We start from the raw sequence: 26,427 nt of genomic DNA, 5'->3' as shown, positions 1-26,427 counted from the left end.
ATCATTATTTCTGGGACATCATCGTGCTCACAAACAATGCTACCAAGGAGGTGGAATGCTTCGATTCTGGAATGAGGAAGCAAAGGCTCAGATTGCCTGTGGCCAATAAAGACCTGTAACAAATTGGTGCCGCATGAGGACCTCTGATGAATCAAGTCTTCTAGTGTTGCCCTCCCACACTGATTCATGGCATGGCCAGATGGACATCAGCAAGCTTCGTGCGAGCAGAAGTCAGATACGTCGTTGTACATCAGGACATGTCATCTTGGAATGCTCCCTCTTAGCGAGCCTTGGGATCCAGCTGCTAGATCCCAGCTGTCTAGAATTATCTGAGGCTACTGTGGAAGGAGGCCTTGGGGGCTGAGAGACCACCTTGAGAGGCTGTGTATGTGATTCCAGGTGAGATCCTCAGATCCCATAGCCACAGCCACAGGCGAGTCATAGACCAAATAGTGTCACTGTTAGTGGTGACCTGCCTGGAATCCTAAATAATTGATTGATAGGCAGATTGCAACTTTAAGCCTAATGGTAGATCATTTGCCTAGTATGTGCAAGGTCTGGAGTTCAGTTCTCAGCACTGAAATAAGTAAACAAACAAATAAATAATTGCTATTCAAAGTTTCCAAATTCTGAGGGTGTTTGGTACATAGTAGTGAGTAACTAAAACAGTGACAAACAAGGATTTGAACACAGCACTTCCTGACTGAGAGTGGGATGTTCATACCAATCCTGAGATGTTCTCAGGAGGATGGGCCCACGGTGACACTTGGTGAGTATTTGTTGAATATACAAAGCTTTATCAGAGAGGAAGGAAGGTCTGGGAAACACAGAGGCAAGATAACTACTACATTTTGACGACCTTCACCACCCCTTACAAATACTCCCCTTCCCTAAAAGGTAGGCATGCCTAAGTGTAGGAACAAATGTGTACACTTCACAGCTCTCTGTCCCACCAGCTGTATTCAGATCAGGCAAAATTGAAAAGCTAGCATAGTTTGTCGGTTTTTGGGTGATGCCCCCACATGGCCCCCAACTTCCTGCCTGACCTACCCGTGACATCCTCTCACCCTCCCACTTGGCCTTCAGAGCCCGAGAGCACTTCCCTCCTCCTCCTCCCATGTAAAACCCACATAGAGGAAAGAAGCAGAGGAACTGGAAATCACACAAACGAGGGAGGAAGGTTTAGGTGTTGTTAGAAGGACTTAGAAGCCCAAAGAGCTCTAAACTAGGTGTTTTCAGGAGGCCTCTGCCAGCAGGTGGAGGCATTCTGAGGATGAAGAGGCTGCTGGAGGTGTCCACATTATACCCCCATTATGCCCCAGTGGGTGGAGAATAAAGGAATGCCCTGCCTGTCTAAAGCCTCCCAACCCTCCAAGAAGCCCAGGCCTCGGCTCTGCAGCTACAACCCCAAACTGGGTGCCTGCAGAAGAGCTCCCCAGCCTGGTAAAGACCTACAGGAGTCAATACAGCCGCCCTGCCACACTGCCTTCTGTTCTAAGCACCCCCTCTTGTGGTCCTGCAAACATGCACACGCCTCCCAAGGTCACACACACAAGCTCCAGCACCTGGATCCCACACCCGGAAAACCGTATGAGCCCCTCACCGCAGGCTCAACCAAAGGGAGGGAATAGGCCTCACTCGGTTCTCTAGGCAGACTGTGGGCAGTGCACACAGTATCACACACACATGCAAGGCGATGGAGTGGAGCCCACACCTCCGGAGATACTGTGGGCACAGTCACCCGCACAGGCACTGGGGTGTGGGGAGGCAGAAACATGCATGCACACATATGAACACCTCCAGACGATCACACGTGCACATCGGCACGCACGGACAACGGTACAGATGCCCTGCCAGGCCTCGGGACCAAGACCCTCCCCCATGCCATCACCAGCAGGTGGAGAGGGCTGGGGTTTCGGGGCACTCCCCCTTCTCCCTCTCTAAAGTCCAGAGTCCCAGTGGGTTTTTTTTTTCTGGAGCCCGCCCCCGCCCCACAACAAGGCTAGGGCAGCGACAGGCGGGAGGGGGGAGGGGAAGCCTGGTCTCAAACCCGTTCTGATTTTAATTTCTTAAATTAACCCCTTGGCTGCCTGAAGCCTGGCCTGCCCAGAATCCCTCCCAGTTCTGGCGGCCTCGCGGCCTCAGGAGGGCAGCAGGATAGAAGGCACGGAAGGAGGGTGCAGCGGCTGAGGTCCTCCCCGCCTAGCCTCTCCAGGAGCAATCCCGCAGCGCGCCCCAGACTTGCCCTTACCTCCTCCAGTCCGCGGCAAGGCAAGGCACCGCGGCCCTGGGCTGGGGGAGCAGAGGCATAGACCCCGCGTGCCCGGTCCAGACGCAGGGCCGCCACCGGGCCTCGGATCTTGGTCCCCACTGAAGCCTAGGCTGGCCGCCGCCGCCTCCCAGTTGGGGCGGGGGCGGCCGAGTCCCCCAGCCCCGCGCAACGGGAGGGGTTCGCGATGCGATCACGGGCGGGGTACGCAGGGAGGAGGGGAAGAGAGGAGGGGGCGCTCGGCCCGGGCGCAGCCAGGAGACAGGGAGGGAGGCGGCAGGGAGGTGGGGCGGAGCCGGCCCCTCCTCCGGGGCGGGCTCTCCAGCAAGCGGGGAGCAGCAGATGCAGCCAGGAGCGGCTGCGCCGGGACCCCACGTTTTCCGCAGAAGCTGGTGGCTCGGGTGGGGGATGGGTGCCGCCGGGGCGGGGGCGGGGGCGGGGGTGCAGCCCTCTCCACTCCAAGGACCACCACTCAGGCATTCCTGTGCCTCGGAGCTTCCAGCTGTGGCCTCTGCTGCCCACCTTCAATCAGGGCCTATCCACCCTAACCCACCCCCAACAGGCTTGGCCTGCACCCAGTGGGGAGCCCATCTTGGATGGGTGGTTCTGAGGAAAAGGCTGGCACGGGCCCTACGACACACACCACAGTTCTTCAGCGGCCTCTTGGGCTCTGAGCCCAAGTACTGGCCGTGTGCCCAAGTGCGGGTTGTGCACTCTGTGACTTCAGGTCGGAGGTGTGGTCTTTGGGAAGATTTGGCTGCAGCTGGGCCACACTGTGTTGTGTTCCTGTACCTAATGTTGCACTTACGGTGTCGCCCCCATCCTCTCGTGGACCTACAAACGGAAAGAAGCAGGGAATATGCACTGGTTTGCTCCAGACAAATCCACCACTTCCAGGATGCTCAACCCTGAAGCATCTAGAAGGCCCCTCACCCTTGGCTTCAGGCCTACCTAGCTGCTGGGGTAGGCACACTCCATGCCGAAAATTGTCCTGTGCTAGAGGAAGTCCTCAGGGCTGAAGTTGAGCTGGAAAAAGAAAAAAAAAAAAAAAAAAAAACAGCAAACGCCCCCTTGGGCAAGGCCAGGAATGAACTGAGCTTTGGATGAGGAAAAGGGAGATGGTATTTCTACCACACAGTGGTGCCCCAGCTGGGCTGCACCAGGGCCTGTAGCAGAGCAAAACGCCAACATAGCTCCAGGACTCTCCAGTAAATTGGAGGCTTTGGATGACTACCACTGATCCCATCCCACTCCTGTGAGGACAGAGGCCCCAGGGACGTGCAGTACCGGGGAGGGGTCTGTAGACCTGTCAGGTGATTTAGGGGGAAGGATAAATCTAACAAGAATTGTACAGTGGCCAAGCAGATGAAGCGCCCTCTCCTTTTCTTCCTGAAGCTCTGATGTCTTTCCACCTGCAGGAAGTCTTAGAGTGATAAGGGAAATCACTTCTTCTAAGACTTAAATAAGTTCCTGTCAATCGTGAACCAGGCATCATGATCATGCTAATCATCTTCATACACATCATTCACTTTCCAATAGAGTGACCAAGCAGAAACTATTCTTTGTATTTATGTACATTGGTGTTTGCCTGCATGTCTGTCTGTACACAGGTATCAGGTCCCCTGGAACTGGAGTTACAAACAGTTGTGAGCTGCCATGTGGTTGCTGGGAATTGAACCCCAGTCCCCTGGAAGAGCAGCCAGTGCTCTTAACCTCTGAGCCATCTCTCCAGCCCCAGAAACTATTTTTATCCCCACTGTGATGGTTCATCCTCTGTCAACTTGACTGGGTTTGTAATCACCTATGGGTCTGTCTGAAAGGGGGTTTAGAGAGAAGTTTAATTGAGAAGACCCTCCCTGTGGGCAGCACGGTCCCATGCCCTGAGGTCCCAAACTGAATTAAAAGGAGGAAGTGAGTTAAACACCAGCATTCACTGCTGTCTCCTTCTCACTGGGGACACAATGTGAGCAGCTGCCAAATACTCCCACTGCTGTGCTTTCCTGGACATGCTGGATGGTGTCTTATCAAACGGGGAGGCAGAATAAGCCCTTCCTGCCAAGTTGCTCACATCATGGTTTTTGGCACAGAAATGATAAAATGCACCCACTTCTGCAGGAGAGGCTAAAGTTCAGAGGTCAAGGAATGGCAGGACCAGAACTGGAATGCAAAATACTCAGCCCATCCTCTGGTCAAACCATGCACCCTCACGCCATCTCTCTGCTCCAGTGAAGTTCCCGAACCTGCTCTGTCCAAATGCAGACTTGATTCTTTCACCTGTTTTTGTAGCGAGCCCAAAGTATCTCTATACCGTCCTGGCTCCACCTTTGTTATGATATTGCCCTTGTGATGACTATACAAAAACCATTTACAGCACAGAGTGTGCTTGTTTGTGTTTTGTGTATGTGTACACATGGATTTGTATGGATACGGAGGTACACACCGGTGGCTGTGCAAGTATATAGAGATGCACATGTGTATGGTTATGTATGCATGTGGATGTACATGTGTGTATGTGAAGGTGGGTGTGCTGTCCTTATGCACATAAGTACACACATGAATTCCGACATGTGCACACATATATGCATGTGCGCATGTGTGACCATGCTATATTTCACAGACAACAGTTCCTGCTTGGTTGTTATGGGAACCACTGTTCTAAAAATGTGAATCTCACTCCATGTGGGCCAGAGAAACCAAAAGAGCGAGTGCTCAGTGACAACCCCATCTAGGGCTCCCAAGGCTAAGGCAGGGAATCATGAATTACGAATCAGGCAGTCCCAGCTGGTGAGAGGTATAGTACGGTCCCACTCCCCGGATCCCACGGTGTGCCAGGGCCTCCATCCTGCCGCTTTTCATCTCCCCGTCTTTCCCAGCTTCATGCCCTCCGGCTACCACCCTTCTGTCTTCCTCTTCCGTGAACTAGTCAGAACAGTGTGATTCAATCTTTAAGTGGACTGGGTCGACTTGGTGAGCTGGAGGTTGTGTGGATCAAACATCTACCTCAGAGGGAAGATTTGGGTATTAGATTGGAAAGGAAGAGGATAAAGAGGTGATGGAGGGGCCGGGCAGTGGTGGCGCACGCCTTTAGTCCTCAGCACTCGGGTGGCAGAGCCAGGTGGATCTCTGAGTTCGGGGCCAGTCGGGGCCAGAGCGAGATCCAGGACAGGCACCAAAACTACACAGAGAAACCCTGTCTTGGAAAAAAAAAAAAAAGGACAGAGAGATGAGAGAGGAAGGTGAATTCAGATGTGGAAGGGTTTACCCTCACGGTGTATGTGGTTGTTTTTTAAAAGACTTATTTTTGGTTACATGTATGTTTGTGTGTGCATATGTGTGTAGGTGCCCTCAGTGGCCAGAAGAGAGCGTGAGCTCTGGAGCTGGAGTTACAGGTGGTTATCAGCTGCCACGTGGGTTCTGGAAACTGAACTCAGGTCCATTCCGGTAGCAAGAAGTTCTTTTAACTACCGAGCCATCTCTAACCTTTATGTGTGCGATTTTGTTTTGTTTTTGAGACAAGGTCTCTCTGTGGGGCCTTAGCCCTGGCTGTCCGGGGACTCACCGTGCAGAAGAGGCTGTCCTCAAACGGACAGAGATCCACTTTGCCTCTGCCTTCTGAGTGCTAAGATTAAAAGCATGTGTCACCATGCCCCACGCGTATGTGACTTTAAACTGTTTATTTAGTGTGTATACATACATGCGAGTGTGGGCTCATGTGTGTCATGGCTTGTGTGTGGAGGTTAGAGGAGTAATTTCTCTCCTTCCATTCTGTCAAGGCAGGGTCTCTCTTGCCCTGCCGCTGGTGCCCTGCATACTCCATGCTAGCTGCCCATGAACTTCCAGGCAATTCTTCTATGGTTTCCTTGTCTCCAACTCCTATTTTATTGGGGGGAGTGCTGGGATGACAGGTTTGTGCCACTGTGTCTGGCTTTTGAAGTGGGTTGGGGGCAATACACTCAGGCCATCAGTCTTCGTGGCTGGTAGCACCTTCTACGCCGAGAGCCATCTCCTTGGCCCAGGTATATGTATTTTGGTCAGTCTGACACTATCATGTCATGAATGATGTTCTAAGGAGTTTCTAGCATGAGCACAGTGTAATGGAATGGAAGGAGATATCATGAATCAGAGAAACAAGAGGCACAGTTAGGTAGTTCAAACTGGTTTATACTGGTCTTCTTTCAAGCAGGAACAGGGGTTGTTGGCTAGGATGAAAGGAAAGGGCAGAGCAAATGTTCTAGACTGTTTTGTCCAAGTCTTCCAGATCCTACCTCATCAATTCTTATTTCCAGGCCTGAGGATGTGGCTTATTGGTTAGAGTGCTTGTATACCATACAGGAGGCCTTGGGTTAGATTCATGCAGATAGACAGCTATGTAGATAGAGAGATGCAAACTTTTAAAAAGGGTGAGAGATTGAGAAAGAGAAAAATGTCAGCACAAAAGCATGAGGTGTTGAGTTTACCCCCTGGAAGGCCTGGGGAGGGCTTGTACTGCCTGTAGATCCTTTGGAGAAGGAGGAGAGCTGCCTCTGAAAAATTGTAACTACTTATATCTGCTTGGAACAGGAACTCCAAGTAAAGAAACTCCAAAAGATTCAGCTGGGTGTGGTGTGGCATGTCTGCAAAACAGGAACTCCAAGTAAAGAAACGCCAAAAGATTCAGCTGGGTGTGGTGTGGCATGTCTGCAAAGCCAGCGCCGGGGACACAGAGACCACACAGCGAGCTTGAGGAAAGCCTGGGTCACATGAGACCCTGTCCCAAAAGAACAAGAAACGAAAGACTGATTACCACTGGGGCTCATGCTCTTAGAGTACCGGGTTAGGGAAACATACCTTCAACCTCTGCCACAGAGTGCTGTTGCCCAGGTCAATCCCCAATGCCTGGTGAGCTCACAAGCTAAAAGCCATAACTCATAAAACTACTGATCACAAGGACAGCAAACAGGACGTAGAAGAATGAGAACAGGAGTCCAGAGAGACACTGGCTGCTCTGGCAGAGGACCTGGATCTGATTCCCAGCACCTACATGGTGGCTACCAACTGCCTGTAACTCCAGTTCCAGGCGATCCAACGCTCTTTTGACCTCTTCAGGCTGCTGCATGCACATGGTGCACAGACATATACTCAGGCACACACGTGTGCACGTAAAATAAAGTAAATAAATACTTAAAAAAAGAAGAATGCTGATAAGGTCCATCAGGTGTAAGCAACAGTCTGGACATGTGGATAGGGGAACAGCAAAGGTGACTGGCAGGGAACTGTAACTACTCAGATGGGTGTAGAGAATCCAACAAAGGATTGTCATTATTGACAAGCACTGGGACTACGGAAAGATGAGTTGATTCTACATAGATTATATCTGAAATGATGGTGGGACACTCAAGTGGAGGCCACAAGTCACCATTCACCTGGATGACTTAGGAGGAATTTTGTGAGGGTGGAAATGAATATGCTCTCCAAACACAGGAAGCAGGAAAGAGAAGAGCTAAGAACTGGGTCTACTGTGGACCCGCATGAGCACTTGGCCAGCAAGCATGAGGACCTACGTTCAATTCCAAGTCAGGGGAAAAAGAAAAAGAACTGAGTCTGAGGAAATGTCCTCATTTTGAGGAGTAGATGAGAGGGTTTGTTTATCTGTTTCTCTCCCACACCCCCAATTAAAAAAAAAAGATTGATGAAAAGACATCTTTCCGCCAAGTGTGGTGGTTTGTACGTGGAACCCAGTCCTAGAGCCTGATGTCAGAGGGGCACCATAAGTTCAAAGCCAGACAAAACCAAAAAAAACTAATAACAAGAAAAAAATCCAAACCAGAAACTGGAGAGAGGGCTCAGTGGTTAAGTGTGTACTGTTTTTGCAGAGGACCAGAGTTCGGTTCCTAGCACCCACATCAGGCAACTTACAACCACCTCTAGCTCCAGTCCCAGGGGATCCGGTTCCCTATTCTGTCCTTTATGGGAGCTGCATGTATGTGGTGCATGGGAATATTTTCAGACAAAACAACCACACACATAAAATAAAAACAATTAAAGATGTGGGGTATGGTGGTACATACCTTTATTTTTATCTTTATTTTTTTTCGAGACAGGGTTTCTCTGTGTAGCTTTGCACCTTTCCTGGATCTCGCTCTGTAGACCAGGCTGGCCTCGAACTCACAAAGATCTGCCTGCCTCTGCCTCCCGAGTGCTGGGATTAAAGGCGTGCTCCACCACCGCCTGGCGGTGCATACCTTTAATCCCAGGATTCTAGAGTCAGAGGCAGGAGGATCTCTGGAAGTTCGAAGCCAGCCTGTTTTACACATGTTGAGCTCCAGGACAGTCATGGTTACATAGAGAAACCTTGTCTCAAACAAACAAACAGACAGACAGATAAACAGATAAACAGTAAAGAAATAAGAGGTTGGAAAGATGGCTCAGTGGTTAAGAGCACTCAGTGCACTTGCAGAGGACCTAGGTTCAATTCCCAGCACCCACATGACAGCTTACAACGTTCTTCACAGTTCTGCTCCAGTTCCGGGGGATCCGGCACCCTCACACCAACATACATACAAGTAAAGCACCAATGCACATAAAATAAAAATAAATTATTTTTAAAAACCCAAAGTAATAAAAAAATAAAATTTAAAATCATAAAAAATCCCAAACAATAAAAAAAACAACTCAAAATGAAAATGAACTGACAGCCCTTGATGCGTTTGGGGATCTAGATTTGGGTTTTCTGATTGACTTTAATTTTCTCCATCTCTGGTCTAACATTCTCTTCCTTCAGAGTCCCAGTGGAATCTCCACTACACGGGACTTACGAGGACTTCCTGGCTCAAAGTCCTAGGACCAGGCACCAGGATTACTACAAAGTCAATTCAGTGGAGTCCCTTCTCCCCCTTTTAAAAACTTTATGTGCATTGGTGTTTGGCCTACATGTATGTCAGTGTGAGGGTGTTGGGTCCCCTGGAACTGGAGTTACAGACAGTCTGGAGCTGCCATGTGGGTGCTGGGAATTGAACCTGGGTCTTCTGGAAGAGCAGCCAGTGCTCTTAACCACTGAGCCATCTCTCCAGCCCGAGTTCCCTTTTCTTATCATGCTAAGCTTAATAGTAGGGTGTGAGGACTGTCTGGGAAAGGACAGAGCTGACCACAGTGATGGAACCCAGCAGACGCAGGCAAATGTTCTTGTTCAGAGACCAGCAAGTCCATCTTGTTGACGGCCTGCCTGTATGTCCTTTTGTTCAGGTGGTGTGGTTTGGTGCTGCTTAAAATATGGGCTTCTATGCTCTACCTTGCCCTACTCTGCATCTAAATAAAAGTCTGGGGTCCATGCCTGTGGATGAAGGTGTAGTCAATTAATTAGTAAGATAATGAGGTTCACCTTTCATCTCATGTCTCCTGAATCCACCACTTATCTCTCTCTGTGTCTGGCAATCCATCTCTTGAGCTCCAAAGGGTTCAAGATTGCCCTCTGCGGTCCACCCTTCTGAAATTTCAAAATACAAAAAACAAACCTAGATGGCTTAGGAGATGGATCAGTGGGTAAGCTCATTTGCTGTGCTAGGAAGAGAGTTTGAATTTTTTTTTTTTAAGACAAGGTTTCTCTGTGTGTGTGTGGCCCTGGTTGTCCTGGAACTCACTGTGTAGACCAAACTGGCCTCAAACTCACAGAGATCCCTCGGCCTCCTAAGTGCTGGGATTAAAGGTGTGGGCCACCACTGCCCGACTGGAGGTCTGATTTTTAATATACAGTACATGTGTAAAAGCCAAGCACGGCCACTCATAAGTGCTTGTAACCCAGGGTTAAGGGGTGGAGACAGGTGCATCTAGGAAATTTACTGGCTGGCAAGCCTCGCCAAAACTGTGAGCTTCAGATCAGGTGAGAGAGCATCTCAAAAACAAAACAAAACAAAACAAACAAACAAAACACAGTAGAAGGGGCTGCAGAGGTGTCCCGGTGGATAAGAACACCTGTTATTCTTACACAGGACAGAGGTTTAGTTCCCACAACCCACATGGTGGCTCATAACCATCCAGAACTCCAGTTCCAGGAGGTCTGAAATTGTCTTCTGACATCAGATGTCAGAATATGGCGCACATCAGGCAACACATTTATGCTCCCCGAAGTAACAAAGCTAAAAAACCATGGTGCGTTGTGATAGAGGACATTTGGCATCCTCCTCTGGCCTTTGCACAGGTGTGCACTTGCAAACACACATACACATACATGTACATACATACATACATACATACATACATACATAGAGACAACCAAAAAGCAGTAAGTAGGTGGCTCCTGAAGAATGATGTTGACCTACACACACACACACACACACACACACACACACACACACACACACACACACACACACACACAGAGCTTAGCTTAGAGCAGAAAAGAACAAAGTCATCAGATACAGGCCCTCTCCTTGCCTTAGCTTAGAGCAGTCATTCAGGAGGTGCAACATGGTGCACAGTAGGCTTTTTATACTGCCCAACATGGAAAAAGCTTTGAGGAGGAAGATCAGAGAATAAAGGGGGTGACCCATCTTCCCTATTACAGGATCATGCTTTTTTCACCAGCCTCCTGCCTGCACCCCAAAACCATGAAGGGTTGACCTGGAAGTAAAGTTTTGGAAAGGGCTGTGACCTGGAGACCCTTCTGGTCTTCACAGCCTATGATTCTTGAACAGATGTTATCTGTGATAGCAAATACTGAGTATTCATAAATCCCACTGTCATTCGGCAACCTCTGATGCCCAGGGCGCCCTCTAGTGCCGCAGCTTTCTCCGTATCTGTTTGAAAGCCTTTTCCAAATGCTTCTCTCTCAGCTGCTGGAAAGCAAGCAATAAAGGCTGGCGTTAGGTACCTGACCCTTGCTGTTTCTACTTGGATACTTGCCTGCAAGCAACTTACACTGACTGCTTCCTGTTTTGAAATGGTACTAGAAACTGAGGATCAGGATATCAGACCAGCTATGTTTACTACCTACACCTTCCACATTTGGTTCCAGAAACACAGCTAACCCCTAAGTCAGTTCTGAATAAATACATCACTTCATTCTATATATATATATATTTATTTATTTATAAAATGCCTGACGTATATCACTGTCCTGTAGGTGCAATGTGTCAGGGGCCTACATCTCACCAATGTGGGTTATTTCCTGTCTCCTGGCATATACTGTCCTGGAAGAGAAGTTAGGAAGGGTTAGGAGTTTACAAGGCAGATTCAGTAAGCTTTTAGCACAATAATTTTAATTGCAAAAATAAACAGTTTTGTCGAGTGCTTGAGAGTAGCATCTGCTTTACAAAAATGAACGACAACCAAAAGAAAATCACCCCAAAGCAAAAAAATCACATCCAAAGGCTTGCTGGACATTGCTATACAAAGTTCTTAAGAGACCGGCTCGGGCTCGGCACATCCCCAGCTTTGTCTCTGGGGAGGGATAACGAGGAGGGCGTGGGGCAAACGCCAGTTACAAACAAAACAAAACAAAAAACCTCTCTTTAGTCCCAAAGGAAGTGCCTGCTCTGTGGGTGGCCCAAGAGGACTGTCCCCACAGCTGGCTAGGAGGAAGGCGGCTGCGAACAGCAGGCGCTGTCCACGGAACCCGTGCTGAAAGGGCGTGTGCGGCAGGCGCTTCATGGGAACTGGAGCTGGACTGCGGGTGGCCCCGGACGTGCGTGGAAGAGGCAGGAAGGGGAGCGGGGAGGAGGGACCGGCCAGACCTTGCCGCGTGCGCCGAGCGGCGGCGCCCCCAACCTACAGGGCCAGCTCCAGCTCAGAGGGCGGCGAAGGAGAGGCCCAGCGAGTAGAAGCCCAGGCCCTTGAGCCTCTCCTCGGCCCGCGCCTTCTGCTTCAGATGCACCTTGCTGTGCCGTTTCTTCTCGTCGCTGCGTGCGAAGCGGCGGCCACACACGTCGCAGGCGAAGGGCTTCTCGCCCGTGTGGGTGCGCACGTGCGTGGTGAGGTGGTCGCTGCGGCTGAAATTGCGCAGGCAGATGCGGCACTGGAAGGGCTTGTGCCCGGTGTGGATGCGCAGGTGGCGATTGAGCTCGTCGGAGCGCGCGAAGCTCCGCACGCAGCTCTCCACCGGGCAGGCGAAGGCCTTGACATGCGGCCGTGGGCAGAAGCAGCGTGCGCTGCACTTGCCGCCCCGGCGCCCCTTGCGACGGGCCTTGGCCGCGGGAAAGGCGGCGGCGGGCGACACCGGCGGCGGGGCCACTCCGCTGCCTCCCGGGAGGTCGGCCACCAAGGGTTTGGGGAAGTCCGCCGCCGCCGTGGCGGCGCTGCGCAGGCCCAGCGGGGACAACTGAGGCTGAGAGGTGGCCAGGAACTCCCCGCCTTCGCCACTGCTCCCTCCCTCCCCGCCCGGAGGGGTCAGCAACTCCGGGAGGCCCTCGGTCCCCTCCCCTAAGTCACCGGGGGCCAACGAGAAGGCGTCGTAGGCCCCTGCCGGGTAGAGTCTGGTGGCCGGACCCGGCAGCTCCGCGGGGCAGCTGATGGACAGCAGGTCCTCAACCTTGGTCCCTACCGTGGGGAAACGCGCCTCGGGGGTGGCCTGGAAGCTTGCATGTGACCCACAGTTCCCCGGGGCCCCCGCAGACAGCAGCTCCCAGGGGGCGTAGGGACCTTTGAAAGCCGAGGCAGCGTCCAGCGCTGGCGAAGCGGGAGGCGCCCGCAGCCCCGGCTTGACGTCGGGCGGGGAGAGCTGGGGCTCGAACAGGCACTGCGAGGGGGCTCCCGCCGAAGGCGCAGCCTCCCAAAACGCCTCCGGGAAGGCGGCTGAGCTCAGATCCGGGGAGTAAAGGTCCGGCAACAAGGCATCGAGGCCCGCGGGGAAAGGGGCATCCAGCGGGGACCGAGACGCGGCCGCCTCGGGGCTGGGGAAGGGTGCCAGGCCCAAGATGCCCGACATGAGGTTGAAGAGGGCCTCCGGGTCGTGCGGGTGTTCGGGTACCGCCTGGATGAAGAAGCTGCCGCTGTAGCTGAGGCCCGGAGGGGGCGTGGGTGCGGGGCCTTCCAGGAAGCAGGAGTCAGCTAGGTCCCCCCCGGCGCCGCAGCCGCTCAGAGCCCAGCTCAAGAAGTCGCCTGCCGAGGGAGGGGACCACGCATCAGCCCCGCACACCTCAAAGGGCGTGCCCCCATCCTGCAGCCGCGACCCATCCCACCCGAGCCTCCGGGCACAAGCCACAGGCAGAGCTCCTCATGCACTTCTGAGTCTGCAACGCGGGGGGTCCTCCCCACGGACGCCCCAGGACCGGAACACGCGCGGGCTGCCACCCAGGAGCCTGCGGCCTTGTTGGGGGGTGGGTGGGAATGGTACCGCGCGCTTTGGGACATTCCCCCCTCCATCTCCACCACGCGCGCCTCTTCCACCACCCGTCGCCGCGCTCGCCGTCTGCGCGCCCCTAGTCCCTCTCCTTACCTCCAGGATAGGCGGCGGCCGAGGGAGCGTCCCTGGCGGGCAGCCGGGGCAGCTCGGGGCTGGCGTGGGCGCAGCCTTCGGTGGGTTTGGCGAGGGGCGCGTCGGGGCCGGAGAAGTCGCTCAGGTGGAGCATGGCGCGGCGGCGGGGCGCCCGGGGCCTCGCAGGGCTGGGGCGCGCGCGGCTGGCGGGGAAACCTGGAGCTCTAGCTCCAAGCTCCCGACGCTCGGGTCCGGGACACGGGTCGGGGGCCCGCGACGCCCTGGCTCGCCGGCACCGGCCTCGGGCGGCGGCTCCTGGCGGCTCCAAAGCGCAGCCGGGCTCCCCGAGCCCACCGTCCCCCCACTTATATAGCCGAGGCGGCGCTGGCTCCGGGCTTCCGACTCCCCGGGCCACTGCCATTTCGGGAGGCCCCGGCCCTGGCGCCGTGACGTAAATGACCAAACATGGACACAGGATGTATGCCGGGGACTCCCGAAAAGGAAAGCTCGGCTTGTGACGTCGCTGCCGCCGCCGGGGCCGCGCCGCTGCGTGCGCGCGAGTCCCCTGAGCGTGGAGCCTCGTGCGCGCTGGGCCACGGGTGCGCCCCGCAGGGGCTGGGCGCCGTGTGAGAACCCGGAATGCGCGTTGCCCTCCCATCCGGAAAATCACTGGTTCGGATCCACCCTTTCCTACTTGCCCCGTTTGCTTCCCGCCTAATGCCAGTTTCTTCACCTGTGTGTGAGCTTGCTAATCAGAGAAACTGAGTCAGGTAACGTGATGTCCGTAACCCAGAAATGGATAAGAGCACTTGAGTTGCGAGCACGAAGACCTGAGTTTGAAACCCCAGCGCCCACAGAAAAAGCCAGACAGGACTGCATTGGGGGTCCGAGACAGGCAGATTCTGAGAGATTGACTTTATTTACGTGTGTGTGTGTGTGTGTGTGTGTGTGTGTGTGTGTGTGTGTGCGTGTGTTCATTCTTGATTAAACATCTAAGTTTGTGCTTTGAAAATAACTTATTTATATAAAGATTGCCATAATGCAAAATTCGAAAATGGTGGTGGATGGTATCAATTAGCATGCAAGAGTATTCCGTTCTTTTTTTTTTGAGACAAGGCTTCCCTATGCAGCTCTGGATGACCTAGAACTCACTGTGTAGACTAGGGTGGCCTTGAACTTAGAGAGCTCCACCTGCCTCTGCCTCTGAGCCTCCTGAGTCCTGAGATTAGTGTGTGTAGTCATACCAGGCTAATAGTACATTTTTAAAAAAAATATTTTATGTGTATGCATTTTGCCTGCATGTATGTCTATATACCACATGCATGCCTGGTACCCACAGAAGCCAGGAGAGAGCATTGGATCCCCCTGGAACTAGAGTTAGAGATGCGTGTGAGTCCCCATGTGGGTGCTGGGAACTGAACCCAGGTCCTCTGGAAGAGCATCCAGAACTCTTACTGAGGCATCTTTCCAGCCCCTGAGAGTACATTCTTAACTGAAAATTAAAGGTTTCTCTTGTCTCACCTTCATTTTGATCTCTTGAGGTAGCCATGTAAGAAGTTTCTTGAGTAGTTTTTGGCAAAATGTTTTCACCTATGCAAACATTCAAACTGTTTTGTAATTTTTTCCCACTTAAACTAGCTGAGAGATTGCATCATGTCTTAAGACAAAGACCTAGTTTGGTGTTATCTAAGGCTGGGCAGTTGGTAGTACTCCATTGCACAGGAAGACCATGAATTAGCCACTGGCTGGTGCCTATCCATGAACACACGGGTAACTTCTAACTTTTTTTTTTCCCAACCAATGTTGTTGGCATCATTGTCCTTAACTATATAAATGTGAACATGTCCAGGATAAATTCTTATGAATGTGTGTCTAAGCTCCAGGATATTCAAATTTTGACGGACAGCTGACAAACTGTTCTCCAAGGAGGTAGCAGCAGTTCCTGCTCTGTCTCCTGCAGGGAACAAGGTGCTTCTGGAGGCAGTTTTTCTGCCCTTCTAGGTGTGGAAGTGCCTGTCTGTAATCCTCACATTCAGAAGGTAGAGGCAGGGGGATCAAGTATTCAAGGCCAGACTGGACTGTATAAAACCTCATCTCAAATAAAAACCTTTTAATTAAAAATGAAGAGAACTTTGCTGTGGGATGGTCTATATGTCAAGTGTGTTGCTGATTGGTCAATAAATAAATCACTGATTGGCCAGTGGCTAGGTAGGAAGTATAGGCAGGACAAGGAGGAGAATAAAGCTGGGAAGTGGAAGGCTGAGTCAGAGAGACACTGCCAGCCACCACAATGACAAACAGCATGTGAAGATGCCAGTAAGCCATGAGCCACATGGCAAGGTATAGATTAATGGAAATGGATTAATTTAAGCTGTAAGAACAGTTAGCAAGAAGCCTGCCACGGCCATACAGTTTGTAACCAATATAAGTCTCTGTGTTTACTTGGTTAGGTCTGAGCGGCTGTGGGACTGGCGGGTGACAGAGATTTGTCCTGACTGTGGGCCAGGCAGGAAAACGCTAGCTACAGAAGTTGTTCCCAAGAACACTGAGACTCCCCGTCCAGAGTCATCTGGATTCCTTAACTTTAAGGAGGATTTGACCTCCGGCAGGAAAAGCACCAAGAATCCGCTCCAGCCACGATCCCTCCTCGTCTCTACTGTAGTTTCCGATTCTCCTTACCGTCTCATTCTCTGTTTTATCTTAGGTCACTCGAGTCTTTTCTGAAGCCATTAAAATAAGGGGATTAAACTATATATGGGGTCGGAGTCGGGCAGTATGCCTTTAATCCCAGCACTCAGGAGGCAGAGGCAGGAAGATCTCAGTGAATTTGACACCAGCCTGGTCTACAGAATGAGTTCCAGGACAGCCAGGACTGTTACATAGAGAAACCCTATCTTGAAAAAACAAAAAGAAAAAGCAGACAAATAAACCAAAAAACCAAACACTTATATATGGAATAGCTTTTATTTATTTATCTACTTATTCGAGATCAGGTCTCTATATTTCTTGCTGTCCCAACTGGCCTCAAATTCACAGAGCTCTGCTTGTTCTGCCTCTTGAGTGCCTGGACTAAATGTGCACACCACTATGCCCAGCTTGGAATAGCATTTATTATGTTTTAATTTTATTATTTTTAAGTATGTATGTGGTTGTGTATGGGTATGTGCATGTGGGTGCTGGTGCCCATTGAAGGGCTCTAGCAGGCCCTGGCATGGCAAACATGACTCTGGCAGGCCTTACCCCTCCCTCTCCCTTGTAAACCAGAGATTATATCTCTAAAGCTAGCCACCAAGGTCTCTACCCTTATTTAGACACTTTCTTATGTCAGACTCATTCCTAAGGCTGATCACCAAGGTCCAGCTATCAAAGTATTGAGGTTCATGAACCAAAAGCCCCCTTTTGACTACCCCAATTAACATGCCCAATCAAAACACACCACCGAGTCCTAGCCCATTCTAACACAGACCTCTCTTTTTTTAACCTCTTAAAATCACATCTGCAAGGCCATTTGCTGGTGTTTTCTGCCTGAGTCAGAAAGCAGCCACCTTCCTTTTCTTCCCTGTCTAATAAAAGCTCTCTCTGTGAACACAGGTGTTTGGGTGTGGTTTGTACCTAATCCAGGGTCTGGGAGGGAGCACCCCACTGTGTGCAGGTCCCTTCAGCCATGAGGTCCAGAATTGATGGATCCTCCTGGAACTAGAGTTAGAGATTGTTGTGAGTCACCTGAGGTGGGTGCTGGGGACAGTACCTGGTCCTCTGCAGGAGCAGTAAGTGCTCTTAACTGCTGAGGTGCCTCTCCAGCCTGGAATAATTTGATAAAATGATTTAAGTTTAATATAGAAATTTAAAAAGGAGCTTCAGTTTCTGGGACTCCAGCACTGGAGGGCAGGGGGAGCAGGTCTGAGGTTCCCCATTTTATTTCCACTCTCCTAAAAATGGAAACAAGTTCCTTGTGGGCGTGGGCTACCGAGAGGCAGACAGTGTATCTTGGAGAATCCTCTCCCTTACTCCTTTGAAGAGACTGTGCCCCTTACTTTATGGACTGTACAAACTCAGTATTGCATGGTACTGTGCATCCACTCAGGGTTCTTCCCCTAGGTTCCTCTTTGGGCCCAAATGGTAAATTTCAGCTTCTACGGAAGAGGTTCATCCTTAGCTATTCATTTCTCCACCCCACAGAGATGTTCCAGTCATTCACAGAATAAACGCCATCACACACTCATCTGTAGAATGCGCTGACATGCTTCCATGCATCTTCCCAAGCCTGCAAGCCTGGTGAAGGATTCTTTACGGCCACGCACACATGTGTCCCCATGACGGTCACAGTTCCAATTCAATGTTGTCAGTATACAAGATGTGCATGTAGAAAATACAGAAATGGGGATGATACTTGTAGAGTGCTTGTTTAGCGTACATATCCCTGCATAAACTAGGTGCAGTGGTTCATCCTTGCAATCCCAGCACCCTGGAGGTAGAGTTAGGAGGATTTTCAGAAGTTCGTGGCCAGACTTGAGCTACATAAAACCTTATCTAAAAAGAAATCCATCTATAAGGAACACACACACACACACACACACACACACACACACACACACACACACCTATTTCAGACCCAGAGCTTGACTCTCACCCAAATGCATCGCCTAGGCCAGGTGAGCCCTCACCAGACAGGAAGGGCACACGTGTCTCACATACACTCTGGCATCTTGTGGCCTAAGGGGAGGGGAAGAGAGGAACTTGGCTGGGCGGGTGTCCAGGGTTCCCCAGGTGGCCCGTCGGGCCAGATTGGCCAGCCCCAGGTCGCCCATTCCTTCTGCTGTTCTTCCCTCTGCCACAGTGTCCCTCCTCCCTCTTAGTCATGGATAATTCCCTTAGTCCTGTGGTGAGGTGCCAGGCCACTGCTACTCTCTGCCAAGGGCTGTTGGGCAAGGTCTGTGCTGGGACAAGCATCCAAGTCACTTTAATTTGCTCTTGCTAGAGGCCAGACCTGGGGCTGGGCTGGAGAGTAGGAAAGGCTAGGAGAGGAGACAGGCGACATCTCTGAGTTGGGGCTGGCACACCCCATCTCTGTGCACCCTCTATGGAAAATACATTCATACACATGCTCAAAATTGCTGCTCCTGGATAGGTAATGAGCAGCTGTCTGTATCTTGTTCCCTGTGGACAAGTGGGGAGTAAATGGGAGACATCTGACTATTCCTCTTCTGGTTTGGCTCTCTTCCTCCAACTTTGTGCATGCATGTACATGTTCATATGTGCATGCACATATGTGCTAGTGCATTTGGAGGCCAAAGGTCAATGTTAAGTATCTTTAAAAAAAAAAGATTTTATTTTTATGTACAATGGTGTTTTCGCCTTGCGTGTATTTCTGTGTGAAGGTGTCAGACCCTCTGGGACTGGAGTTACAGACAGTTGTGAGCTGACATGTGGGTGCTGGGAATTGAACCTGGGTCCCCTGGAAGAGCAGCCAGTGCTCTTAACCCCTGAGTCATCTCTCCAGCTCTCAAGTATCTTCTTAAATCACTCTTGTGCTGGCTCGTTCTCTGTCAGCTTGACCCAAAGTAGGGTCGTCTGAGGAAAGGAACCACAACTGAGGAAAAAAAGGTCCCGCCAGGTTGGCCTGCAGGCGTGCCTTTGGGGTGTTTCTCTTGATTAATGAATGGTTGATGTGGATGGGTCCGGCCCACTGTGGGCTTTGCAGCTCCTGGGCGGGTGGTCCAGGCTTGCTGAGCAAGCCATGGGGAAGCAATCCAGGAAGCAGAAGCCTTCCTTGGGCTCTACCTCAGTCCCTGCCTCTAGTGAGGTCCTGCCCGGACTTCCCTTCATAATGGACTACAACTGTAAGCTGAACTAAATCCTTCCCGTCCGAGTTGCTTTTGGTCCTGGTGTTTATCATAGCAATAGAAACTTAGCTAACAGCTCTCCACTTATTTTGAGGCAGGATCTGTTTCTGACCCTCATTCTCTCTCTGAACTCAATAGATTCTGCAAGACAAGCTGACCCCCACACTCCCAAGGACCTGTCTCTCTATAACTAGGATTACAGGCATGTGTAATTACAGGCATGTACATGAATTTTTCTTTTCTTTTTTTCTTTCTTTTGTTTAAAAAAACAAACATGGGTTCTGGGAGTCAAACTTGTGACCTCATGCTTGTGGGACAAGAACTTTACCAACTGTACCATCTCCTTAACCTTCCCTCCCGACTTGTAGCAGTTCATAAAGAGACCCTGTGTCTAGATGGAATAAAGGTCTTTGGGGAGGCATAAAAGGTAAGAGGCTGGCCTCTCTGATCTCTGGTTAATTACACTTCAGATAGAAAAACGTGAGTTCAGAAGGAAAATGATAGCCTCCCAGGCTTCCTAAACATTGTATCATTTTCTTATCTCCTTGGAGCCACATATTTCTGTTTTCAATGAGAAAACACTTGAGAAATTGTGTGAGTTGCCCTGGGCAAATTCTGTTCTCTGGTGAGGCAGAGTGGTGAGCTCAGGGTAGTCTATTCTTTAAGATTACATAGGAAAACATCATTCACTTTACAGAATGATTCACACAAAGACATCTGTGGGTGGGAGGTCTTCCTCTAGCTCTTCAAATAGGGAACACAACCTAGCCATCCCTGATCCCTGCAAGACTGTCGGGACCACCATGGACAAGACCACAGGGGTCACGCAGATGCCTGTTGTAGAAGCTGATGGTGGTGGTAAGTTGTGTGTGTGTCCCCTTGAGGAGAGGAAAAGGTTATTTCAAATTCCCATTAGGACAGGTAAGGTGGAATTTATTTTTAGATAATCGAGGAACAAAATGTCGCTGAATGAATGAATGGATGGATGGATGGATGGATGGATGAATGACCGATTTCATTCATTGAACACAGCCTGATGCCAGGTGCTTCGAGGGCCCTTCAGATGGTGATGCTGCTGCAGCACCTGGCAGGGGGAAGCTCTGCATCCAGAGAGCAAGCTGAGCCAGGAGGGGATGGATGGCAGAGAAGGCAGCCTACTTTCTACCTCCTCGGGGAGGGAGGGAACCCAGCCCGTGCCACAGCTCTGGTAACAGGACCGCTCGCTTCCCCCACACCCCACCTTGATCTTTCTGCTCTAAATATCATTGTGTTCAAATAATACTGTGTGTATTTTAAAAGACTCCAAGAAGACAGCTGCCTGGGAGTATTAATCATGAAGAGACCAGTGCTCGGTCGCCATGGTGACTCCTGACAGCTGAAGAGCAGTTCCCTGCCCCACTTCCTGGGGCCAGGAGGATGCAGGGACATTGCATCCTCCTTTGCTCCTCTTTCCTTTCTGCTTCTCCCCTCTTCCATTCTTCCTCCTCTCCTTCCTTCCCTTTTCCTCTTCCTGAAGGCTTTACCTAAACACAGGGACAGAAGCAGGGTGGGGCTGCAGGATTGACAAGGCAGAAGGCCAATGAGGCTGCAGCAGGGATGAGTCAACTGTCTACAGCGTGCCCAGCTTCCCCTCAACTCTTGCAGAGTCCCCAGGTTTCCATGACCACTATGGCAAGAGACTAGTCATCTGTTTATGGAGCAAGGGACCTCTGTCCTTCTCTCTTCCCTGCAAAATAGGCAGTCATTTTTATTTTCTTCCTTCCTTATCCTTCTTCTTCTTATCCATTTTCCCCTTCTCATGATGGGGCTGAAATCCAGATCCTCATGCTATGTTGGCCATGTGCTTATCATCATGTATACATACTGGTTTTATGCTGTTGTTGAGATTGTCTCACACATCTCAGACTAGCTTTGCATTTGCTGTGTAGATAGCCTTGAACTCCTGATTCTCCTACCCTGGTCTGCAAAGAGCTGGGATTATAGGTGTATGCTACCATGCCTGGTTTATACAATGCACAAACCCGGGGCTTTGTGCATGCTAGCAAGCACTCTTAACAACCGAGTGATGTTCCCAGCACCATCTGTATGTTTTAAACTCAAGTTCACTGATTACTAAAAAAAACCTGGGTGTTTTGTATGGTAACTAAAAAGAGGAAAAAGAAAAGATTCAATGGGCACAGTGTTTGGAATTAGTCTCAGCACTTGGGAGCTGGAGGAGGTAGAACCAAGAGTTCAAGGCCAGCCTGGGCTACATAATGAGACCCTGTACCCCCCCCCCCAAAAAGCCAGATGGTTGTGGCACACACCTTGGATCCCAGCACTTGGGAGGCAGAGGCAAGAGGATCTCTGTGAGTTCGAGGCCAGCCTGGTCTATAGAGCAAGTTCAGACTCAAAAGCTACAGAGAAATCCTGTCTCAAAAAATTAAAAAAAAAAAATGGGGCTAAAGAGATGGCTCAGTACCAGGCGATGGTGGTGCACTCCTTTAATCCCAGCACTCAGGAGGCAGAGGCAGGCGGATCTCTGTGAGTTTGAGGCCAGCCTGGCCTACAGAGTGAGTTCCAGGACAGCCAGGGCTGTTACACAGAGAAACGCTGTCTTGAAAAACCAAAAAAGAAAAGAAAGAAAAAAAAAGAGGTGGTTCAGTGCTTAAGTGCATTTGTTGCTCTTGTAGAAGAGCAGGGTTCGATTTCTAAGCCCCACATGGTGACTCACAAGCATCCAATCCCAGTTCCAGGGGATCCAGCAGTCACTCACATGGTGCATATACATGCATGAAGGCAAAACATTCATACATATAAAGTAAAATAAATCTAAAAAAATTAAAAAGAAAACCACGGAAACACGGCCAGGCAGTGACGATGTATGCATCCCAGCACTCGGGAGGCAGAGGCAGGGGAATCTCTCTGAGTTCGAGGCCAGCATGGTCTACAGACCAAGTTCCAGGACAGCCAAGGCTACACAATGGAACCCTGTCTCAAAAACAAAACAAAATGCAACCAAACAACCAACCAAACACTAAAACAAAGGGCTTGAGAGATGCCTCCAAGGTTAACAGCAAATTTGCTCTTGCAGAGGACCCAAATTTGGTTTCCCAGCATTCACAATGGGTAGCTTATAACCACCTGTGACTCCAATTCCAGGGGATCTGATACCCTCCTCAGGACTTCTCAGACACCTGCACTTACATGTGCACAAACCCACATGCACACACACATAATTAAAAATAAAAATCTAAGAAAAAACTTAAAGCAGAACAGGAGCCAAGTGGAGTGGACATGTCTACCTAGCACACAGGAGACTAAGGTGGGAAGGTCAGAAGTTCAAGGCTATCCTGAGCTCCATAATGAGACCCTATCTCAAAAATTGATGAAAAGGAATCCAGTCACTTCTAGTCTTCTGTTCATACTTGGTGTATTGGTGGAATATTAACACATTAGTATTCTAGCTAGCATTTACATACCATTCACTATGGGCACTGCTGGGCATTGAGAGTCTCAAACACAGCATCATTGACTTCTACAAGCTCAGGGGTACTATTATTACCTCTATTTTACAGGTGAGGGAACTGAGGCATGAAGCTGTTAGTTTCCCCAGACTTACAACGTTAGTAAATGGTAGCTAGATGTCTAGGTCAAAGACAGAAACACTTAACATAAATATTGCCAAGCCTGCCTTGCAAAAAATGACTTCAGTTTCTAGGTCAAGCAGAGGCATGGGGGAGCCAGCTGGCAAGCTAACCGAGGTATCCTGGTTGCAATTGTAAGCATCAGTAAGGATGGGCATCCTTGCACAGGACCTTGGTGTGTCTTTTCCCGTCACCCAGGCACATAAGTGGAAGCATTTATACTGCCACATTGGACACTGAAGGCGAGGCTCTCTGCTGTAGGCTGGGCTAAGGACTAGATTGGAGTATGGAGGGGGCAGTTCTGCACCCTCCTTACTTTTGTCCTGTTTTGGCTGATGGGGGATTTGGAGAGGAGAACAAGATGGCTTCCTAGAAGCTATTCCCCCACTGTGAGGGCGGTTAGCCTTTCTCCTGCTTTCCACTCTGCACCATGCAGGTTCCTCCACGTTGGACCCTACTGTGACCGTGTTGAGGTATAATGGCAGTGACAACCCACATGAGACCCTCTAGAGACCAGAGCCTGCCCAAGTGTCCCACACCCATTCCTGTTGCTGTGACAAAATACCCTGACAAAAACAAGGCTGGGGGAAAGGATTTATTTTAGCTCAGCTTTCTAGGTTACAGCCCATTCTAGCAGGGAAGCCACAGACAGTAGGAACCTGAAGCCGCTAGTCACATCTGTAGTCCAGAACAGAGAGAAAATTAATGTGCCCATGCCTCTTCCAGTGCTTAGCTGGCTTTCTCTGCTCTTACCCAGCCTAAGACACACACACACACACACACACACACACACACACACACACACACACACACACAAACTAGAGAATGGTGCCATTCGCAGTGGGCTGGGTCTTCCCATTTCAGTTAATGTAATCAAGACAGTCTCCCAAAGGTCAGCTTAATGAAGAAAATCCCTCATTTAGACTCTTCCAATGTAATTCTTGATTGCATCAAGTTGAAAACGAAAGCTAACTATAACAATAAGGTCCTTAGGAGGCCTCTCCTTTCCCAAAGATTACATGAAAGGTGAACAGTTGACTGGGATGAGACTTCATAGTAGTTTAGCTGCCTTTGGGTTTCCCATATTTCTGTAATTTTAAACCCAAACTGGACTTGGAAAGAACCATTCTTTGGTCTATTGGTGCTGTCTCTATACCTGGTTTCTTTGTCTCTAAGAAAAGTCACACAGCATCTTTTTTTTTTTTTTTTTTTTTTTTTGCAAAGTAAATATTGGACAGAGCTGAGGGGTGCATAATCACAGAAGAGATATGGCTAAGATGAATCATAGATGGATCTGAGGCAGGGGGGTGGACCTAATATGTCTCCTCTCCAACCCTGGGATTTGGAGTCAGCCTCCTACTATCCCTTTGTAGCTAAGCTTGGTCTTCCTTTGAGGACAACAGTGGATTTGGATGTCTTGTATGTTTTGTTTCTATTTTATTTCTTTATTTAGAGACAGGGTCTCTCTACATAGCCAGGACTGTCCTGGAACTCGCTCTGTAGACCAGGCTGGCCTCCAATTTACAGAGATCTGTCTGCCTCTGTCTCCAGAGTGCTGGGATTAAAGGTGACGCCACCACCCTTCCCCACTTCCTCCCTTCCTGGACTGGAACTTCAGCCTCCAGAGTGCGGCGACAACATACCCAGCGAAGTATCTGCCTTTTCTGTGACCTAGCTTCATCGTCTGGAATTAAAGACGTGTGCCACCACACCAGCTTATTTCATTTTTAAGATATGTTTATTTGTACTTTGTGCCCATGTGTGTTTCGCCTGCATGGATGGCTGCACAGCCTGTGTGTGGTGCCATGACTTTCCTGCACTGACGGACTGTAACCTCACATTGTGAGCTGAAATAAAGGTTTTCTCCCTTGAGTGGTCTTTGTCGGGATATTTTAATCACAAAAAAGAAATCAAACGGGGCCACTTGGGGAGGTTGTGGCCTCCCGAGGGTCTCACGTAGAAGAGGGTGTCAGGTTCCCTGGAACTGAACTTACAGTGTGAGCTGCCATGTGGATGCTGGGCTGGGTTCTCTGGAATTGAGCTCTGGCAGTCAGGCTTGGTGGCAGGGCACTTGTACCCACTAAGCCATCTTGCCAGTCCTGGATTTATTAGCCGATAGCATTAAGAGCGCAGATTTTCAGTTCATGGGCTGAACAAGGCAAAAAGGAGGCTGCTAGAGCGGACGAACAGGTCTGGGGTTCTAGAACAGAACTGAGATGTTCCAATCAAGCCTGCTACACCCTACACCCAAGTATTGCTTCTTTCCTGGTGTTCTCCTGCTTCCTCTCTGCCCACTTGAGCGCATCTTTTTATCTTTTCACCTTCTCCCCTCCTTCGTCTTTTTTTTTCTTTTTAAATTTTTGAGTTAAGGTATATAGTTGTATATATGACCTTAGTATGTAGTTGAGGATGACCTTGAACTTTGTAGCCTCCCACCGGCTTTCCCAGCACTGGGATTATAACTGCATGCCGCCATTGGAAACCCAGCATTTCCATGTGGGCTCTGAGTCTCGTGCTTTCGTGACCAGCACTTCGCCGACAGAGCCACCCCAGCACTGTCTTTCCTCAGCTTTCGCTCATTTTCCTCTTGGAAACAGACTGGCCATTGTAACGTGACTCTAAAACACCAGGTAATCAATCCACAGATGTGTCCACGAATCTGGAGTCTGGGCGTCTGTCTGCGTCCCTGAATCCTGTCCACCACCAAGCTGGGATTCTAGCTGTAGAGGACAGAAATGCAACCTTAATGAGTTTTGAGGCAGGAAAAGGAGTTTACCATCTCGAGGGACTGCTTAGATATAGGGAACACAGAGACCCAAAGATGGTTCAGCCCAGGTCTGCCATTTGCTTATTCCGTGACCTTGAACAAATAACTAATCAAATGGTGAGGGAGTCTGGGCCATGGCTGAGTCAGGAACCAGAGGCTGAGAGTTTCTAGAATGCTCTCAGGTCTTTCTTGTTGCTCTCACTGGTGACTGAAAAGTTGGCCATTAGCAGATTTGTGTGCTCTGCTCTACTGCTGAGGTAAATGAAGGCTCTTTCTGAGTCCTAGGCAGGGAGTCCCAGGAAAGACCTGCCCACCTCCTAAGGCAGTGTTCTGGCTGCTGGGCACGGGCAGTGCACAGCTGACAGCATCTCTAATGGCTTGCACTTGTTTCCAGGGCCCTTCTGGGAGAAAAGGATACCACTGTGAACCAGGAAGCCCTCCAAGAGGCCTCAGCCTCGGGCACCGAAGGCAAGAGTTGTGCCACCACAGGCCCTGGCACCTTCTCATACTCCAGGGCAGATCAGTAGTTCCCTTTG

The 26,427-nt window shown here is 50.2% G+C and overlaps 2 protein-coding genes and 1 long non-coding RNA gene across 4 annotated transcripts in view; 1 reads left to right on the top strand and 2 right to left on the bottom strand.

Annotated features, from left to right (window-relative positions):
- Positions 1–2,589, bottom strand: part of Fbxo41 (F-box protein 41) — a 33,015-nt gene extending 30,426 nt beyond the window's left edge. For both annotated transcript variants that reach the window (XM_052722046.1, XM_052722045.1), the window contains exon 1: positions 2,252–2,589. The gene's annotated coding sequence lies outside the window, so the exon portion shown is untranslated. The remainder of the gene's footprint in view (positions 1–2,251) is intronic.
- An 8,891-nt stretch (positions 2,590–11,480) lies between these two features.
- Egr4 (early growth response 4) lies at positions 11,481–14,074 on the bottom strand. Its single transcript, XM_052721297.1, has 2 exons — positions 13,677–14,074; positions 11,481–13,339 (listed from the first exon to the last, which is right to left on the bottom strand). Exons 1-2 carry the CDS (start codon positions 13,807–13,809, stop codon positions 12,030–12,032), a joined length of 1,443 nt encoding a protein of 480 aa, XP_052577257.1. The 5' UTR covers positions 13,810–14,074; the 3' UTR covers positions 11,481–12,029.
- Positions 14,075–20,229: 6,155 nt separating this feature from the next.
- LOC128100078 (uncharacterized) lies at positions 20,230–24,996 on the top strand. The gene is made up of 2 exons (XR_008214656.1): positions 20,230–20,356; positions 24,676–24,996. It is a non-coding gene; the product is annotated as an uncharacterized LOC128100078 (long non-coding RNA).
- Positions 24,997–26,427: the final 1,431 nt, after the last annotated feature.

The sequence above is a fragment of the Peromyscus californicus genome, unplaced genomic scaffold (assembly GCF_007827085.1).
Source record: "Peromyscus californicus insignis strain IS unplaced genomic scaffold, ASM782708v3 Scaffold_6__1_contigs__length_162567912, whole genome shotgun sequence".
Classification (NCBI taxonomy): Eukaryota; Metazoa; Chordata; class Mammalia; order Rodentia; family Cricetidae; genus Peromyscus; species Peromyscus californicus.
The sequence above is the reverse complement of the archived record's forward strand: the minus strand, read 5'-3'. Positions and strand labels throughout refer to the sequence as shown.